General features: G+C 49.2%; 1 protein-coding gene across 4 annotated transcripts in view; it reads right to left on the minus strand.

Annotated features, from left to right (window-relative positions):
- Nucleotides 1–18015, minus strand: part of LOC105693620 (neuronal PAS domain-containing protein 2-like) — a 29513-nt gene that overhangs the window by 2094 nt on the left and 9404 nt on the right. For 3 of the 4 annotated variants that reach the window (XM_012413667.3, XM_012413666.3, XM_048654846.1), the window contains exons 1-9: nt 15142–17402; nt 5890–6056; nt 4980–5053; nt 4707–4805; nt 2904–3255; nt 2475–2735; nt 2184–2334; nt 1932–2043; nt 420–1836 (exon numbers count right to left, since the gene is read on the minus strand). In XM_012413667.3, the coding sequence (XP_012269090.2) occupies nt 420–1836; nt 1932–2043; nt 2184–2334; nt 2475–2735; nt 2904–3255; nt 4707–4805; nt 4980–5053; nt 5890–6056; nt 15142–15386 (2878 nt within the window). In that variant the 5' untranslated portion in view covers nt 15387–17402. Of the gene's footprint in view, nt 1–419; nt 1837–1931; nt 2044–2183; nt 2335–2474; nt 2736–2903; nt 3256–4706; nt 4806–4979; nt 5054–5889; nt 6057–15141; nt 17403–18015 lie in introns of those variants that run through there. The other variant, XM_012413668.3, reaches the window with a different exon arrangement.

The following is an 18015-nucleotide window of genomic DNA, read 5'->3' on the forward strand; positions in this document are numbered from 1 at the left end:
CCAGATAGAATACGGGTTAGCGGTTGCCATCATCTCTCGATTATCATTATTAATTTTGTTTCGTTTTTTTTTTCATTTGCTCGTTTTTATTTGCGGTAAATCCCTCTGTTTTTATATCAATTATCGATTACTGGGTTAATTGAATTTTTTGAAACATCGCAACATTTTAGAGAAGATAGGTAAGAACCGATACTATATGTATGTATATCCGAATGGTTTCAGGTATATATTCGCTTCAGGTACAACGGACGGTAAAATTAAAGATAGTTTTGTTTGTTTTTGGTTGGTGGTAGGAACATAATTGATTAGAGATTGGTGCTACAGTGAGGTGTACGTGCGGTCGTATTCTGTTCTCGGTTTTGATTTTGATTTCGATTTCGTATTCGCATTTATCTGTTTAGGTGACACTACTGCGGTACCTGGGTCAGCATCCAGGCTCGGGCTCAGCATATCTTCCTCAAGATCTTCGAGCTCGACATTTTCTTGAACACGATCCGAGGAGTCCAATAAACTGGGATTCAAATGTTGGTAAGCATCGGTAAACTCCAATTCCATCGGCGTCTCGGCGAGCCTATCGACTTCCAGTATCTGAGTAATCTCACTCCCGATCAAAGTCGGTGCATCCATTTCATCGATACCAGTTATTGAACCGATGTCGCCGAAACCGAGCATCGGACGGTCATTGACGTTGACGTTCAGGTTCACGCTCATCTTCGAATTTTGCTTAGCCTCGGGATTCGCACCGGCGGGAAAAATCATGTCACCCTCATCCTGAGGGCAATTCTGGATTCTAGCGGCGACGTTTGCTTTTCTCTTGGAAACTATCGCGGTCTCGCTGCTTCTTGATCTCTTCCGAGTGTACCTCGTCGCCTTGTTGGTCGAACTATCTTGATCGGAGTTTCGCAAATAGTCCGCTATGGGGATTTGAGAAGTTGGATTGCCACTGTTCATCTCTTTCTGAATTATAAAATTCGTAGGCGCTACACGCTGGACCACTTTGCACGTTGACGTTACCACCGAATCGATTCGGGGCGCGACGCTTTTCTGCGAACCAAAGTCAGAACCAGAGAATATCGGTGGGATTTTCTTACGGATGTTTTGCTGCTTCGTTTTCCCCGTTGCTCGGATGTCACCACCCTGGGTATCCCGTTTACGGGGTGCCCGTCTCTCCTGTGAATTATCAGCCGAAGCCTTGAACACGGATGCAGCGTTGGTCCCAAAGTTATGCAACGAGCGAGCAATACCGTGATCTGAAATCGTTGTAGAATCGGACACAAATATAGCTTGGGAAATGTTCGTGTCCACCAAAGTTTCGCCACTAAAACACTCGTCAGTCGGAGGCCGATCCTCGTGGACTTCCGTTAATGTTTCGTCATCTTGTACGTGAACCGCGATCTTCGAGTCGTTGGCCAATCTTTCGGCGGATAATTCTCTCACGGGGGATGCGACTCTTTGACTCGGCCGCGCAAACGACGGTCCAGCAATTGCGATCTCCTCGTTTTCGAGGAGGTCCGTCGGCCCTGCCTCATCAATCAGGGTTACCGACTCCCTCCTTTTCTGACCCTCAATTTTACATCGTTGCGAACTCTTGTCCGAGGGTGACTTGTGATTAATCGTCTTGATTCCGATTTTGTGAGCCTGTATCGAAGCGGGTGGTAGACCTCGGGAATATATCGCAGCTTTGTAAAATTGATTATTCGGCAACGGGGAAGGTGAGAGACGATCTTCGGACACCGATGGGGAGGGAAGATCGCTGATTAAATGAGTTATCGCATCCTCGAGTTGCAGCGGGTCTTCGACCGTCGCTCTTGTATCCGAGCGCTGCGAATCAGAAGCCTGGGAAACACGTCGTGAAATTGAATATGGGACTCGAAGAGAATCTCGTATGGTTCTCTCGATAGCAGTAAAAATAGAAACGAACGCGCACTCACCTGGGAAAGTGTTGAGCTTGACGAGGGTGTGATCATGGCTTTCGCCGGACCGGTAATGGTCGCTGAAAATCTGTCTTTCATTTCCTTGACCAGTTCTTCGCCCTCTTTTTCTCTATATTGTGTGTGTTTTTTTTTTTTTTATTTTTACCGGGATAAACGCATTGAGTACAACCGTTGGACGGTTGTTATTTTTCATTTTTATCTCTTATAGAATGATAGATTTGTTTTTGTTATCAATACCAATATACTTACGCGACCAGAGTGTTGACGCAAACGAATGACTCCACTGTTTGAGTAGTTTTGTCGAATTCGAGGTATCCGTGGGTACGCAGATAGATGAATTGTCCAGTTTTTGACAAGAGCCTGTAACACGAAGTACCGAATCCCTCGCAACGGTCGTACACTGAGGAAATAAAGGAAACTTTTTTTCAACCGGAACGCGAGTGTTCGTTGTTCTCTGATTTCGGCCAATGGCAACCAGTGGCGAATAAGCGCAAGAATATATTATACATTTCTGTCCGAGCGAAAGAATCCTTGACTCACTTTGCCGAAGGGCTATCATCGTCCATCTGACGTCCTCTTTGTGCATGAATTTGAAGGCGCTCAGTCCCGAGACCTCTTCCGCCATGTAACCCGCCACGACGGATATTCTGTGATCGCAGAAAATGATTCTTCCGTCAACGAGATGCCTGGTGACATACTCGTCCTTGGTCGCTTCGAGTAGCGACAGTTCGGTGATGGTTCGTCTCTTGAGCAGTCTTGCGATCCCCACGAAAACGATGTCGTTGCTGGTCGAGTTGATTTCTAAGGAAATGCAAGTTTGACCGTTGAACATAAACGGGTAGGCAGCGAGTGGAGTGGTACGCACTCGTCAGGATGACGGGCGAATCGTATATCCAAAGGTCGTCAAATGATTTCGCGTGGGTAATAGAAATTTTTAAGTGGCCCGCTGAGCCTAATCGGGTGTTGTACCTCGATGCCTCGATCGGATGCCGGGGATGGTGGTTCCCTGATTCGTACACGCGTCCGCCAGCCTCAGCTGACCGGATATGTGCAGACACTCGTACTGTCTATGATCCCTCTTGTTCACCGTCCTCTGCGACATCCTTATATTAAAGCTCCGCCGCTGTACCGTGAACTTTTTCTCTTCCTTCGGAGAGGCCAGGTCTTCCGATGAATTCGAATTGTCGTCGTTCGTCAACTTGACCGCATTCGACGTATTCGTCAGCCCGGACTGCATCTCGTCCGGCGTAAGATTTCGCGTCAACTCCTCGTAATCTTCAGCGCAGACGAAATTGTACAGCGATTGACCCAGCAGTTCGTTCTGAAATTTGAATTCAAAGGGTCGATCATCCGTGTACCAGATGTTCAGGATGCCGGACCAGGTATTCGTCCCTTCGGTTCGTACGAGTCGGGAAAAGGATAGATTGGAATGGTTCGCGTGAGCGTCGAAGCCAAGGCACGTGCTGCCGGGCGTCGTGTACCGCGTCGGCGACATACGCCCATTTACTCGACGGGGAACCTCTTGCACCCACAATACAACCTGATTGTGCTAAAAAAACAGCACAAACAAGCCGCCTACTCTGTCGGACAGCTTCCTTCCACCTCATTGTGAGAAGAGAAGATTTACCGGGTTCTCGATTACACTTACTCACAAGCTGTCCGCTCGTGCCGTCAAGGACTGTTTGGTTTTGAAGTCCGATCGATAGGCGAAAGATTTGAGATCGATTGACCGCGGAATAACTATGTCCACGTAAGCGTGTGACGTACCGAAGAGTTACACGGTGGTATAAGCTCCAACGAAAAAAAAATGATAACGTTGACCGAGGTCCGCGTTTTCTTTCTTTCCCGGCACCTGATTCGATCGAATATTTCATCGAAGTATTCGTGGATGCATATCTATAGAGATGTAGGACCGCGAAAACGCGGGAACATCCGATTATTCGTAAGCTAAGTTCTAGAGAGGTCGAGGGATTCAGGAGCTGCGTCAATTACATCACCTGCGTATCCATTGTTCTGCCTACAAATGAAGTATGAAACCTATTGGAAACGTAGAGGGAGGGAGGGGGGGAGAAGGAGAGGATCGGATTTAGAGGACAGAGGTAGAAATAAATTTGAATTCTTTATTTTCTGAAAAAAAAAGGTAGCTCGTTTCTTTGGCTACTCTGGTTAAAACAAGTTTCTTTATTGTTTTTCGGATATGATAGTTTGAAACGATTTTTACACCTTCTCGAGAGGGAGACTCGAGAGGGTAGTCGGAGTTACCTCAAGATCGTACACCGTATAACGTGTGACGAGGTATAGCGGGAGGAAATGCAAGGCTGGCAGTAGATAGAGCAACGTTGCTATGGGAACACCAGCCATCGCAATTCAACGCGTACACCTGATCGATACTATTTTTTTCCTATTATGCCTCTTTTCGTGAAGCCCGTATACGTCCCGCGTATATCCAACAGCGTTTACCGATCAACTGTTCGATCCAGTGGACAAGGTTATTAACACGGCGAAAGGTTACTCCGTCATCCGTCATCCGTCGATGAAATATAAATCCCTGTACAATGTATTATACTTTGAAGATTTCCGATTGCGACCCCTTTATCGCCGGGTGATCTCTCGAGTTCGGATACGCGAACGAATGGCCTTTCGCGGGCAGATATCGGAGAAGATCGCGACCCGGTAGGCGCATACCGTCGATCTACTCATCCATCGTTTGCGTGCATAACCGTCAAGGATTGTTAGGAATTAAGATTTAATTAATGACATAAAAAAGATCACCTGAGCGTGGCCCAGCTGGTGCTCAACGTGTCGGCTGATGTAGACGATTTTTCCTGACGTTGTTACCACGAGAAAGAAGCCCGCGTTGGCGACCAAGTTCTGTTGATGGAAAATTATTTGAAAATCGTGAAGAGTGATTGTGCAGGGAACAGGCGAAAGGAAGAGAATCTCACGTACTCGTAGCTCGGTATAATGTAAACTTAATTTGGTTACAACAACGAGCGAATACGGGCTTGGCGATTAATTGATAATCAAGGGCGAGTAAAAACTCACTTCGATTATGTACTGCTCGAGATCGAAGTCGTTATATTTTTGAGGAAGAAACGAAGCCGGTCCTGAGCCCAATGCTGCAACAAAAGGAGATCGCTCATTACCTTGAAAGGTTGCGGCCCATCTACGAAATTCACAATTTGCAAATGTTCTTTATTTCCCACTCGATCGACTTTGGCGAAATAACAGTGTGCCGATCGCGACCGTATAATCGGTAGTATGTGTTGCAGAGTTCAACGTCGTTCAATGTAAACATTTGTCGTCTCGGTCTGTCCGTACAAATCAACGTACGGTGGCGGGTACGGGCAAAGTTTATTCCCTGATGCACCGAAGATGTTGAAACCACCTGCGAATACTTATAATATCTACTTTCAGGTCAGATCAATTCAGATCGAATTGTCTGTTATCATGTCGGCGGTGACATTTTCAATTCCTTTTTTCGAACGCGTGGATTTCGGAAGTGCGGGAACAAGGTCTTTCAAAAATTTTGAAATCCCACAAAAGTTTCTTCCGCTTCTGAGGTCAATGCGTTGAGCTTTTATTCAAATTTCCGAATCGGAGGATTAGTTTGAAAACTAATTGTAAGTTTGCGGAGCAAAGTGATTTTTCATCGAGTCTTTGAGAGGACCGACTTTTTAGACATAGACAGGGCACGTGTAACGCAGTAGACGAACTTTATTCGATAAAGCGCGCGTGTCTCGTTACGATGCGATCGAGTTCTCTGAGTTGAGTATCGCAGCTATTGCCACGATGACAACCAAGAGTTTCAATTACTCGCAAGGATATTTTCACTCCTGCTAGGAGTTGACCCGATAGTTGGGAAAATACTCATCCACGTGTATGAGGAACACCGAGGAATTCCTCCGAGCACTCTAACGTCATAGCGAAAAACATGCATATCTGCGGATCTCACTGTATTGGGTTCGAAGGAAGGCTGCCGATAACCGAAGAATCGATATCTTGTCCATTCGCCTCGAACTCCCGGCCACAGCTGGCACCAGGGCGGCCATCGTCGAGATGTTCGTGTTCAGGTTATCTCGACGCTGTTTTTCCGCCATGTTGCGAGATGCTCTGGGATTGCTGAAACAGAGAAAAAACAACTCGCTGTCGTACAATGTTCTTGGGAAATTGAATCTCGGTGGAATGATATCGACGGAATCTCTCTCGTCAAATTTATCATCGCGCGATCGTGGGAATCCAGCCACTTCGTGACAAAGATCACGCCGTTTATCGCAGCCTCTCGAAAACGATCCGATTTCAACATCGTCGTCGATTCAAATGGTACTTTCGAACCTTCCGCGTCTCGTAAGGTACGGACGGCGTCGAGTTTTCCGCCTCTTCGCAAATTCATAAAGGCGAAGAGGACTTCGGTAGTTCCGTAGCGAGTCTTCCATCGCCTCGGCATGGTCGAGTTCAAGTTTGCCTTGCATCTAGGTGAACGCGTGAGTCAACAACTAACTCTGCCAGTCCTAAGTTTCAGCCGCGACAAAAATAATCTGGTGGCGTAGGTCGCAAAGACGACGAATATATTTAAGTATCGCGCGGTATGTGTATTACGTGGCGTATGCGTATACCAAAAGAGAAACTCCGACTCGATCTGAACTTGGACGGAATATAGCGAATCGTCGGGTACGAGGGTACGCGTTCTACGATTGATTATGTTAGTCGACGAGGGCTCTTGATAACTGTACGTGAGAATATCAGGTAATTCAACCGCATTATGGTCATCGGCTGATCGCGATGCTAAAACTGTATGTAGGTCACTGGGCGATGTCGAGTCACGATCGCGAAAATCGTTGATTTATCGCCACGGATTTAGCCTCCGGCTGCAGAGGCTAGTTTTTCTGTCTTGCGCGAAGTATCGACCTTACGGAAATACCCGGCCGATCCACCGCGACCGTTGAAACGATGCGAATTGAAATATACGAAATTGGAAGTGAATGCAGCGGGTACGCGAAAGGGAGTTGAGAACCGGGCTTGGTGCGGTTGCGGATCTCCTGCAAATTCATAGAGAGAGCTGGTTCCTGACGCCCGAGTGGTTGCGGGTCATCTGCACGATACACTCAACCGATACGATACGGTAATTGCCGAAGGCAGAATTACGAGCAGATGGAAACTCCGCAACAGGGTGTCCGTTGGCTCGCGTTCTTCGATTTTCCACAGACGGATACCTCCCCAGCTATTTCTACGAAAAGCCCAAGGTCACCTCGACACGCACAACCCCGCGGTATATCGCCTTTCATCGATATCCCCGCTACATTCATTGCCCCCTTCTCCAGAAACTCCACTTCTCCCCTCGCCTATCTCTCGCCCCCATCTCCCGAAGAGAGGGTATGACGCGAAGACGTCGGGTAGGTTGTGGTCCGGCCCGAACCGTTCAAGCTACCAGACTGTACGAGATGCCTTCTATCCGGCGCTCGAGACTCTCCGCCCGTCCTCTCGTCCCCATTTCCATTTCACCGCCTGCCAACATTCCATCTCGCTCGCCTCCAGTTCCAAGGACTCGGCGAGGGATCGAAGGGCGAACCGAAAAAGGGGTGCGGGTGGAAGCGAGGGCGGCGGAGCTGACTGGATACCCGGAGAATACAACCAACGGTCGATATTTAACCGTACTTCGCCCAGCGGGAGTTCAAGGTCAGACGGTCAGGACTCCGGCTGCGTCTCGCACCGTTCGAGCGTGTCTGCGTTTTCGTGCGTACCGATTTTGCGCGGGCCCCTTTGTTGACACAACGTTACGAAGCTGAAGTACACCGCTCGGAAGGTGGAAGATTCGATTGCAAACGCCGGGCTCACAATTGATGAACAATTGTACCCAACAATTGCCAATACCCAACAACGTCGTGATGTGTCAACCGACGACACGACTTCAGCAGCGGAATAGCACAGTTTTTTCAGCTCAACCATCGCCGTTGGCATGTTCTTGGAGGATCTCGCCAGGGTCTATAATCGCAGCGAAAGATCGCCGAGCGTCTCGGTTCTATGGCTCGATAATTTTGAATTACGGTCCTACCAGCGAAAACCATGGACACGAACGACGAGGTCTCTGCATCTGATATACCTACGCGTACGAAGAAGCTTGCAGGCGCAAGCAGCGAAATAGGCAGGAGTGGAATTATCGATTTCTACCAGCGCAACATCAAGATGGCCACGGTTCGAGACACGCCGAGGGCTACGTCAATATTGTTCAAATAATCTCCCGACTTTCATTCCTCGCTATTCCGACTCGTGTTCAGATTTTCAGTATTCGGTCTATGGGAGGAACGCGAGCGGCGTCTGGCTCCGTTCGACGAATTCGACCGATTGAAGAGTAAATTCTTCGTCAGACTTTGGGTTCGCACGTTTGGGAACCCCTGCCGATTCCGGGCAGCATCGATAAGGCCTGCCTCACTGCCGAACCGAGTGAGTCTTTCATATCCCTAACCCGAAGGTCATCGCCCTCCCACTCCGCCGTAGCCAAAACACCCAGCGCCATTCTCTTCGTCTCTCCTCATCCTCCTCCTCCTCCTTCGCTCCGTTAGTCCCTGTGCCGCTGTTCGCCCTCCGATTCCCGAGACACGGACGTTGCGTAAGCTGCGCCGACGCTGAAACCGGAGGAACCTTTCTTAAGGGTTGCGAAAGGTGACCTTCATACCCTGCTTTATTTGCGTTGCGTTGGCTGCGAGCAGTCGCTACAGCACATCTATCGCGTATATACGTACACATTGGCAGACATATGTACATGGGTTCATACATATATACAAATATATATGATTGTATACGGTAGCCACACCTTCGAGCGTCTCGAGTTTCGAGTCGTACCTCTGTCGCACCGTATGCCTTTGCACGTATGCGTAGAGACCTAGGAAAAGGCTGTGAGGCAACGGAGCAGATTCGGTTCAATTTGTTATGTACAAACATAGGTATATTTATCCACACATGGGCGTACACATATTCATATTACGTACGTCTAATATCGCAATTATTCCAGCCGTCTGTAACAACCGATGCGAATTGCAGTAGCCCACGACGTAGAGGGGAAATGATCGTCGTGCGAGGCTTGATTCTTTTTTTTTCTTCTCTTCTTCTTCTTCTTGTTACGAGACTGCGGTGATTTCGGAAGCATGACGGAAGCTGCCAAATTTCGGAGCAAGTAATCGGGTATATTTGGAAAAGCGGAGTGAACGTCAATGAAAATCACGGAATTCGAGTTAGCGTGCGGACGATGTTTGGAAACCGCGATTGCGGTCCTCCATGCGAGATGTCGCAATCGTCCAATTAGCATTCTCGACGTCGCGTCATTTCTTGTGTCATAAATCCCCAACATAAGAAGCCTGGTCGTCGTCGCATACGACGCGATGCCGATGAGTCACGTCTGTCAATCGTGGCACATTTCGACCGCGGTGTTGTGTCGGATAAGCGACGAGCGTCGACCGGCGGAATTGTATACCAAAACTCGAGCACACACCTATGCGACACAATATGATATCGAGGGTGATTGCGAGGATAAAATTAGGCGACCCGACGTGGATCGTCGGAGATGTTCCGGCTGGTTGTCGTACATGGGTTATCGTACGTACGGGGATCGTCGTGTCAAGAGGATCGTAGACCGTAAACATTTTCATTACGTGGGTATTTGCGTTCGGTCTCGCGAATGTACCGAGCCGATTCATTTAGCGTCGTTCCTACCAGGCCTTCGTGCAGGTCGAGCGATCGTTGAGAGGCAAAGAGTATCCCTCCCAGACAGCGGTGGTGTCACCCACACGCGCGTTCTATCTGTGATCGTTACACGTACAGCGTTATGGGAGTACCGGTGCCGCGGGTACCTCGATCCTGAGATCGCGCGGAGTCGTTTACCGGTAGATCGCAACGCTGCCAATCGATGTATGTTACGTACGTACACATTCGCACGTACATGTATAACATAGCCACGTATCGGACGAACTCCTCTTCTCTCTGAACCGGCGCGAGTCTTTTCGGGCGGCCGTTTTTTTTCTCCCCCCACCACGGTTCGCCGCTAATACATCGAATCGAGAAACAAATTTTCGGAGTCTCGGAATCATAAAAATTCTGCCGACAGCCTTCGCCCTGCACAATACTCTGCCTATGGTATACACTCTCGTCCGTAGTGAATCTATTTTAGGCCTTTGTGAGATTGACAAAAGATTATTTTCGTATTTATTACATACCATACGCAGCCAAGGTCGATGCTGACAAATGCCGAGTCTACCTATCTCACGATACGCTCGTTTACGCGATGTAACACCGGTACGCGACCACGTCTCCGCCAGGCATCCTACTCCTTCCGTACTTTGCTGAACTAATCGCCGTACGGCTGTATCCTCTGTCCGCAGACTGACCCGTGTCAAAGTGTGAAATGCGCCTGCACACGGGGGAGAATTTATGCGAGGACGTCTGGTCACTTTGGAATAATTAAGAGTCGCTCGGTAAAAAAAACCCTGCCCTAGCCTAATCGCGCGGGTCATCCAGTTCGCGAGTGCGCTCGATGACGTTATCGTCGCTCTACGCATCGAGTATTAATTTATCGCCGACGAAATACCGTCGGGGTGATCGGAGTATCGGGTTTGCAGTAGCGGAAAATTTATCTCCTTCTATCAGACTCTTAGATAACGGCGTACAATGTCAGCGAGAATTCCCTATCTATGAGAACGTACCGTTGAACGTACGCGGGCCGCGATCATTACCTACGCACGTATCGCGGGCGCACGATTTTTAATTATCCCTCTCCGACTCTCTTCGAAAGCTACGAGCGACCGATTTGCCGTGGTGCGATCGAAAGTCGGTGGTTTCTAGGCGATATTTCGAGATGGTCGATTTTTTTAGACAAAATCGTCGGTAGGTTCGATGTCGGAACAGGGCGGCGAACGGAAGAAAGGATTGCGCATCGCAGCGAAATACGTGTAACAGTAGGCACGTAGAATCCTAGCGTGGTCCGACAATTTTTCCGTCACCTTGATATATATCTCACCTTCGGCGAGAGCCAGACGTTAAACGATATCCCCGCCTGCAGTCGACAACAAGTCACACGTGCAGAAACTGAACCAGAAGCAGAACTTAAGATCGCGACCTGATATGTTCGGAGACGCGACGACGTGCCTGCACACGTATTCATACAACCATACGATATATTATATTCGTACACACACGGGTATCGGGTTCATGCCTATACCGGGTATCTATTATGCATACGAATTCACCGAGTGCGTGTAGGAAATGAAATTCCAAATACCGGGATAAGTCCGATCGCACGATATTACGCAGAGATCGATCGGAACCTTTTGCATCGTCTACGCTTCGGGTGTAGTTCTCGAATTTTCCCGGGTCCTCGCATTCGCATATTTTCACCAAGAAGGACGATTATTCGTGCGATATTGTCGACTGTTGTACGACGCGCCTTGCAAGTAGTTTTGAAACTCCATTCCCGCCGTGGAGCATATTTATCGAGCCCGTGTGGCTGCTTCCGGTTTTGAGGTACGCCGCTATTTTTACAACGTATATCTTCGGTTTGGATCGGGCTAGCGCGAGAACTCCCTTGTGTACAACGATGGATAAAATAGTTGGGTAATGTATTAAACGGCAAGGTCGCGAGCGTTGTCGAACGCCTACGCGAATAGCGATGAGCTTATGGCTCATGAGACTCAATTACTTTCATTTCCGACGACTCGTTTTATGTACAATAGGACAAGGTCAGGGGTCCTCAGACTGGTTTCGTTTATTTATTTATTTTGTTCTGTTTCCTCGATGCAATTTCCAAAATGCCCGTCAACTGTGCAGAAAATGGCGATGGAGACGGGGAGGGACTGTACGTGAGACATCGCGAGAATCGCTGATTGCGGCAAGTCGAGCGGCTTCTGTCGAGGAACACAATTAAAATTCTCAGGGATATCCGGGAGTCGCAAATATCGTTACCCGATGCCATTTCCCCGAATCCCTGAAGTGCTTGGTCCTGTCCGGTCAACGTACGACGTAACTCCTGACGTAATGATCAGCGGTTCGTTATTTACAGAATTTCCGAAACGCAGCGCGATGTTGAAAATCGAATTTTTCGATGAGCGAAGCGCCTATTTTACTTGTCATTTTTTTTCCAACTCTTCTTCTACGAAGTGTCGGATTTTCGTGTGAGAAAAGAGAAAAAGAAATATCCGTTAAAAGTGAAACACCCTAACGTACATGTGTCCGAACGAATTGCGTAAGATATTCCAACCGCGACTGTGCGATTAGCGCAACGCGAATGCGATGACGAAGACTATGACTAATGGCGGTGTGTATCGTATCGTTGGTACAGCAGATGACGTTGGTTTCCATCGCACTCGAATATTCGCAGAGCTTGACGATGCTACGTACGATACGTACTCGTGCTCATTGACAATTGCACCTCGCAGCAGCTACAGACGACAGCTAACGATTCGAAACAGCGGGGCAACCTTCCGATTAGATTCGCGACAGTCCCTCTCAACGGCGTTGACAGGAAAACAGAAATGACACGTAGAACCGTTAACAAAACCCGGACAAACGCCGCCGTGCCAGAGGCAGCGACGAAAGATAATTAGTTTTCAATAAACTTTGCAATCTCCGTGTAATTGTATCGACCACTTTGAGGCTGACCGTTTCTATGCATGCCGGTGAGGTGAGGCGGTTTAGAAATATTTCCACGGCTTGTATTCCGCACCTCCGAAGGAAATGCGCACGAAGTGTGGTCCGATCGTCTTTCGATGGAAAAATAGTATCGCGATACACGGGCGAATGCGTGTATTTTCACCTTCGCCCTGTCCGATCCGTACTCGGAGCTCGAGATGCGGATACCATTCGCGGGTGGTCTGACGTAATCGAGGAATTGGAAGATGAAGCGTGAAGTGCGGTTTTCCGCCGGTCTTGTTCTCCCACTCCGTTGTAACGGCAGGTCCATTCATATTTAAAAGTTCCATCGACGACGTGGGAGATGGGAGACGAGGAGATCCCAGGGCCGAGTCGGTCGGGCAACTGGGATGATCGGCAACGACGACCAATGAATCGAGTATAATACCGTTCCTACGTACGATTCCACGGTTATTCCGAGAAATGCGAACGACCAGCGGTTGAAAAATAATCATCCCGCGCACCTGCGATCCCGACGAATTTAGAAGAGGCCAGCCGAAGCGAATTTCAGGAGAATCAGGTGCCCGTAAACCTGTTTACATCGAATTGGAAACCAAACTTGTTCGCCGATGTAAACGTACAACGTTGTTTTTTCCACAAGTTCGCAATCCTCATTTCGCTCATCGTTGATAAACGATCGTACCGTCTCCCACCTGAGAACAAACAATGTTCCAGATCCTTTGGCATTTTCGCCTTCTCTCCAGGCTCGGTACGACGATATCCGAACGCACCGGTGACAGTCGACGGATCCGTTACGTTGCAATCGTCGCAGCGCGAATCGGTGGATCATCGCTCTCGGCTGTGCATGCTTGACTCGGCCCGACTCGACTCACCTCGTCAGGCCGCTCTGCCGGTCCTTGTCTCCGCCGAACATCGATTACTATACGTACTACGTGCCGCGTTCCTTCGTAGATGGAACGATTCGTTGGTCGACGTCGAGCCACGGTCGTGACATAATGAAAAGTGATATCGCCAACAGCTCTCCGTACGATAAATTTGCTGCACTCGAGCTAGCTAATTGCACGTGTGCGCGTTAGTTATTCACCTGTGCCTGTACACCCTAATCGCATCCCATCCTGCTATTTCTCATTCAGGCACAACGAAAGCTGAGCATCGTTTGTCCGCGATACCGCGCGTTGGCGCTCACTTCTTCTTTCGGTCTCTTCTTCTCATACCTAGTCCGATTCCTTTCACCTGTACGGATCAGGTTAGTTTCGCGTCTTTGAAAGACATTGCCACCGTCGTCTGTCCCGAGTCGGCCTGAAAATTTATACAAGAGTTTGTCGGCGTAGCTTTCACGACCCGTTCGTTGCAGGACACAAACGAGTCGATGGTTATCGTTGAAAATTTATTAACGGAGTCAAATACAATTTCCAATTCTATACATTTATCTTCCAAGGATTGTGAGGAGAAGAATCGGCAGGTCTTCCGGTTTTCGGGCTTTTGCGATATCCCGCCCAGTGTAGGCATGCATAACTCAATCTCCGATATCTGGATATTACATCACGTCTGACGTTCGCTCCTCTGAGAAAATGAAGTCCTCCTCCGACCCAACATAATCGCTCTACTTTTATCATCGGCGTCATTTTCTATTGGACTCAAATCAACCACCGAGTTAAACTCCTCAACTCTGGAAAATCAACTTGTATTCTCAAGTCGATTATTCGATTTATGCTCTGAAATTATTCGTTCCTCGAGTTGGATACTTTAGAAATCCGCTCTCGATTCGGTTAATTAAAATCGAATTAAACACTATAATCACGGACGTGTGTATAGCTGCAATGAACATCCGATCTAAAAGTGCGCATATGTATGTTTACGTTGCGTGAGACGAATTTGAATTAGCGAATGGCGAATTTGTACCCCGTGGCGGTTCCCCGATCTCCGGTCTTTCCATCTACGTTCAGTCGCCAACTTGTCTGGTATATTAACTGTATTTTACCAACTGGATTCAACGCGTCAAGTATTTCGAGTATAGATTCAACCATACTGAAACCTGCGGACGTGCACCAGGCGAGAAGTGAGCGGCGCGGCACTCCGATCTTTTCCCCTGTCTTACCACCTCCGCTCTACAATTTTTCATCGTACAACAGAGGCAGGGCCGAAATGAAAATAGTGAAAGGTCGCGCGAATAAGTGAATAAATTAATGCAAGCGTAACAACTGCGTTAATTTCACTTGTTCGCGATGGCTGCCGAAGGCGCACAAGAATAGGTATACCTACGGTCGCCTCGTCGGGTGTCACTCCCATCGCTAATTATACCCACAGTTTCCCCACGGGCATCGATATTTTCTCTTGCGTTCCGCGCTACCTGGCCACTCGTCGCAATTTCGTTCGCGGTGCACGTGGACTGAAAATTGCCGAGAAAATCCAGACGAGAAGAGAACGAAAAAGAAAGAAAGAAAGAAGGTGAAAACAATTGGGCCGCGTTTCGGTGTACGCAAAGTTTTCCCACCCCGTGACGGACAGATGAATTTCTCGACAGAGCGACGACCGGTTTTACCAGGCCGGCTGGCGGGGGAGTCGGACTAACCTTGGCACGGGCAGTTCCATGACCCCGTGATGGCGATGGTGATGGTAATGCGGCTGATGCTGGTCGTGGTTGTGTTGGAGCACGCGGTTATCCATGCGCTGCTGTTGTAGCGGGTGCGCCTCCAGCCGATGCAATCTATTCGGGGAAGGGGGATGACAGCGAGAGTGTTGCTGTTGCGGGGGAATCGTCCCCGTGAATTGTTGCTGATTTTGCGACCACATGCTATACTCGTTGCCATTATACATTTAAACGGAGGCTTCAAAGATCGCGGGGTACCGCGCTACCACGTCATCGGACTCCGGGGCACTCGCGCGTTCCTCGTATTCGCTGAAATTCTCGAACCGCGAGTCTCAACGACGATCGTCCGACGCGAGGCGTACAGCACCGGTGTACCGGTATACCGAGTCAGCTGTGCATCTGCAATAGTCACTTTTCACATCAGACGCCGGAGCTCGTACCGAACTCGGTCGAGTCTTTGTCGCAAAGTTTGTGTCTCTCCGCGAGTGTCGCAATCGCTGTGCGATCCCGGGCAAAGTCGGCGCCGGTGCCGGTGACGACGCCGGTGGTATAACGCCGATCTCCCGCGCTCGTCGATTACGTTACGTCGTCGCCTTTGTCGCAGCTGATAAGGTTCCCTCCGTTCACCTCCGCTTCTTGTTTACTTTATATGCAGTCGCCGAACGATATTTCACAGTTGATCGTGCACCAAATAATCGTCGTACGATTGACGACGAGCTTTTCGAGATTGTCCCAATATCAAATCATCGCTCTCTCTTCTCCTCGTGGATAAATATCGCCGCACGTACGCCCGCACATGTATTCGTGCGCACGACCACACACGAATGTATATCTCCCGTAGTCGTACACCGAGGCACACCCACACACATACCTCAGCCAGAACGAATATTCCGAGGCGACGTAGGCTCGGTGTTATCGGTTGACTTTCAGCTAATTTTAATGCGGCGTCACAGCACCGTTATTGTCAAGGTTGATCGGACGCAGCTGATGTATCGTTCACTGGTTTGCGTTGGAGATAAATATTTCTCCAACAGCTGGACGAGTTACTGTGTAAATATTGTTTACCGATGTTTTGCGAAAGAATATCTCATATCATCTTCTTTGCACATCACCACCTCCCGCCCGCTCTCGCCACTGCAAATGCAGACGAAAAACTGACAACTGGAAACCCACTGCGGTACACGCACGCGTACGTACGTAACTACGCAAGTGTGGAATTCCGGAGGGATCTTGCGAGGGTCGATTTTTCAGCGGCGATCGAATTACGACAAAATGAAGAGGGTGGGGGGGGAAGAATAGTAAAAAACTGTTTCCTCGGGCATTCGCGTTGTCACCGTCGAAGCTCGTTGCGAACGTAGAGCCTTGGTACAGCTCATCGATAAACTAACAAGTGCGACGCAACGTCGACGTCGACGTCGTGCGGCCTGATCACCGGAGTCGGCGAAGCTTCACCAAAAGATTTCTTAGCGTCCCGAAGCCAAGAAGCATCGAGCTCGTCCCCGGTCTCTCGCCTGGTCTCTTCCGTGTCTCTCGGAAAATCTTATTCACCGGTGCAATCCGCTATTCGTAACCCACTGTTCCATCTCCGTTCGTCGGATTCAAATCGCATCGCGTGGATCACGCTGCGTTTCTTCATCATCCGTGGACCGTTCTTCCCTAGTTTAATATCTCCGGACGGTATTCTCGCAGAATATCATCGCAGCTGCGACGTTCGCACCTCTGCACCGTAACAGGTGTAGCCGTGTACGACGTTGTTCAGAACAGCGGTCGTCGCACAATCGGACGATACGCGAACACCGTACCTACATACGACATCGAATCCAACAAGGAACGAAACAAATCGGATCGACGACGGTCGTTGATCAACGATCCATCGTCGGTTGCCAAAGCAGCGATATCTTCCTCGCCAAATACTACGGACAGGTCTCGCGTAACGTTGCCCGACTGTGAGGCACGAAATTCCTCTGGTCGCGCTTATTTGGTGAACAAAATAAAACCAATTGCACGGTTATCGGAGCGTGGACTATCGCTGTAGAACCGAGCCAACGTGGATAAGGAACAATGGATATCCAGCCACTCTGGAGAACGTTCGTCGCCGACAGTCCCTCTGCGGTACGCGAAACCTCGGATCTCGTGGTCTCTACAAAACCGTCGATGAGACGGGATGGAGAACCATCGGAAGCTCGCGGGATCGCCGGTATGCGCGCTACGCCGCCTTGGCCGCTGAATGCTGACTGTCTACTAACAGCGGATCAGTCCCGCGCCAGACGGTTCGCCCCCTCGCCCAATATACCTCCGCGCCGCGGACCAACCGCACATACCGCCCGCACACCCCGTGTAGCTTACACATAGGTACCCGTAACCGCGACGATATCGTGCGCCTGTGTGCTCGCTGCCGATAACGAGTACGCCTGTGTACGCTACTGAAATTGCACTCGGGAGCCGGCAGTTTGGATGTCGGTCCCACTGACGGACGAGACGCGCGAACGTCGCCGCTTTGCGATACGCCGAATAATTGTTGTTACACCATTCGGTGTTACGTGCGCACGTTACAGGCAAGAACAGCTATCAGCTGACCGGCTCCTCGTACTTCCAAGTAGCGTAAAACCTTGACGAACAGAAACATCGGCCATCGAGGTGCGGGAGGTATCGATCCGTTGGCGACGATCGCACGAGGCCCACCGACGAACAATATATGAATCGCGGTTGATACCGCGGCGGAGGGGCGAACCTCTGATATCGCGATCTCATAGATTTACACGAAACATGAACTTGGAGAGAAAAATAATAACATGATCCAATTGTAAGGAAGAGTTTTCAAATATCAGTCCGTTCAACAGTTGGAAAATATCGTCT

Source organism: Athalia rosae, chromosome 4 (assembly GCF_917208135.1).
Source record: "Athalia rosae chromosome 4, iyAthRosa1.1, whole genome shotgun sequence".
In the NCBI taxonomy this organism is placed as follows: domain Eukaryota; kingdom Metazoa; phylum Arthropoda; class Insecta; order Hymenoptera; family Athaliidae; genus Athalia; species Athalia rosae.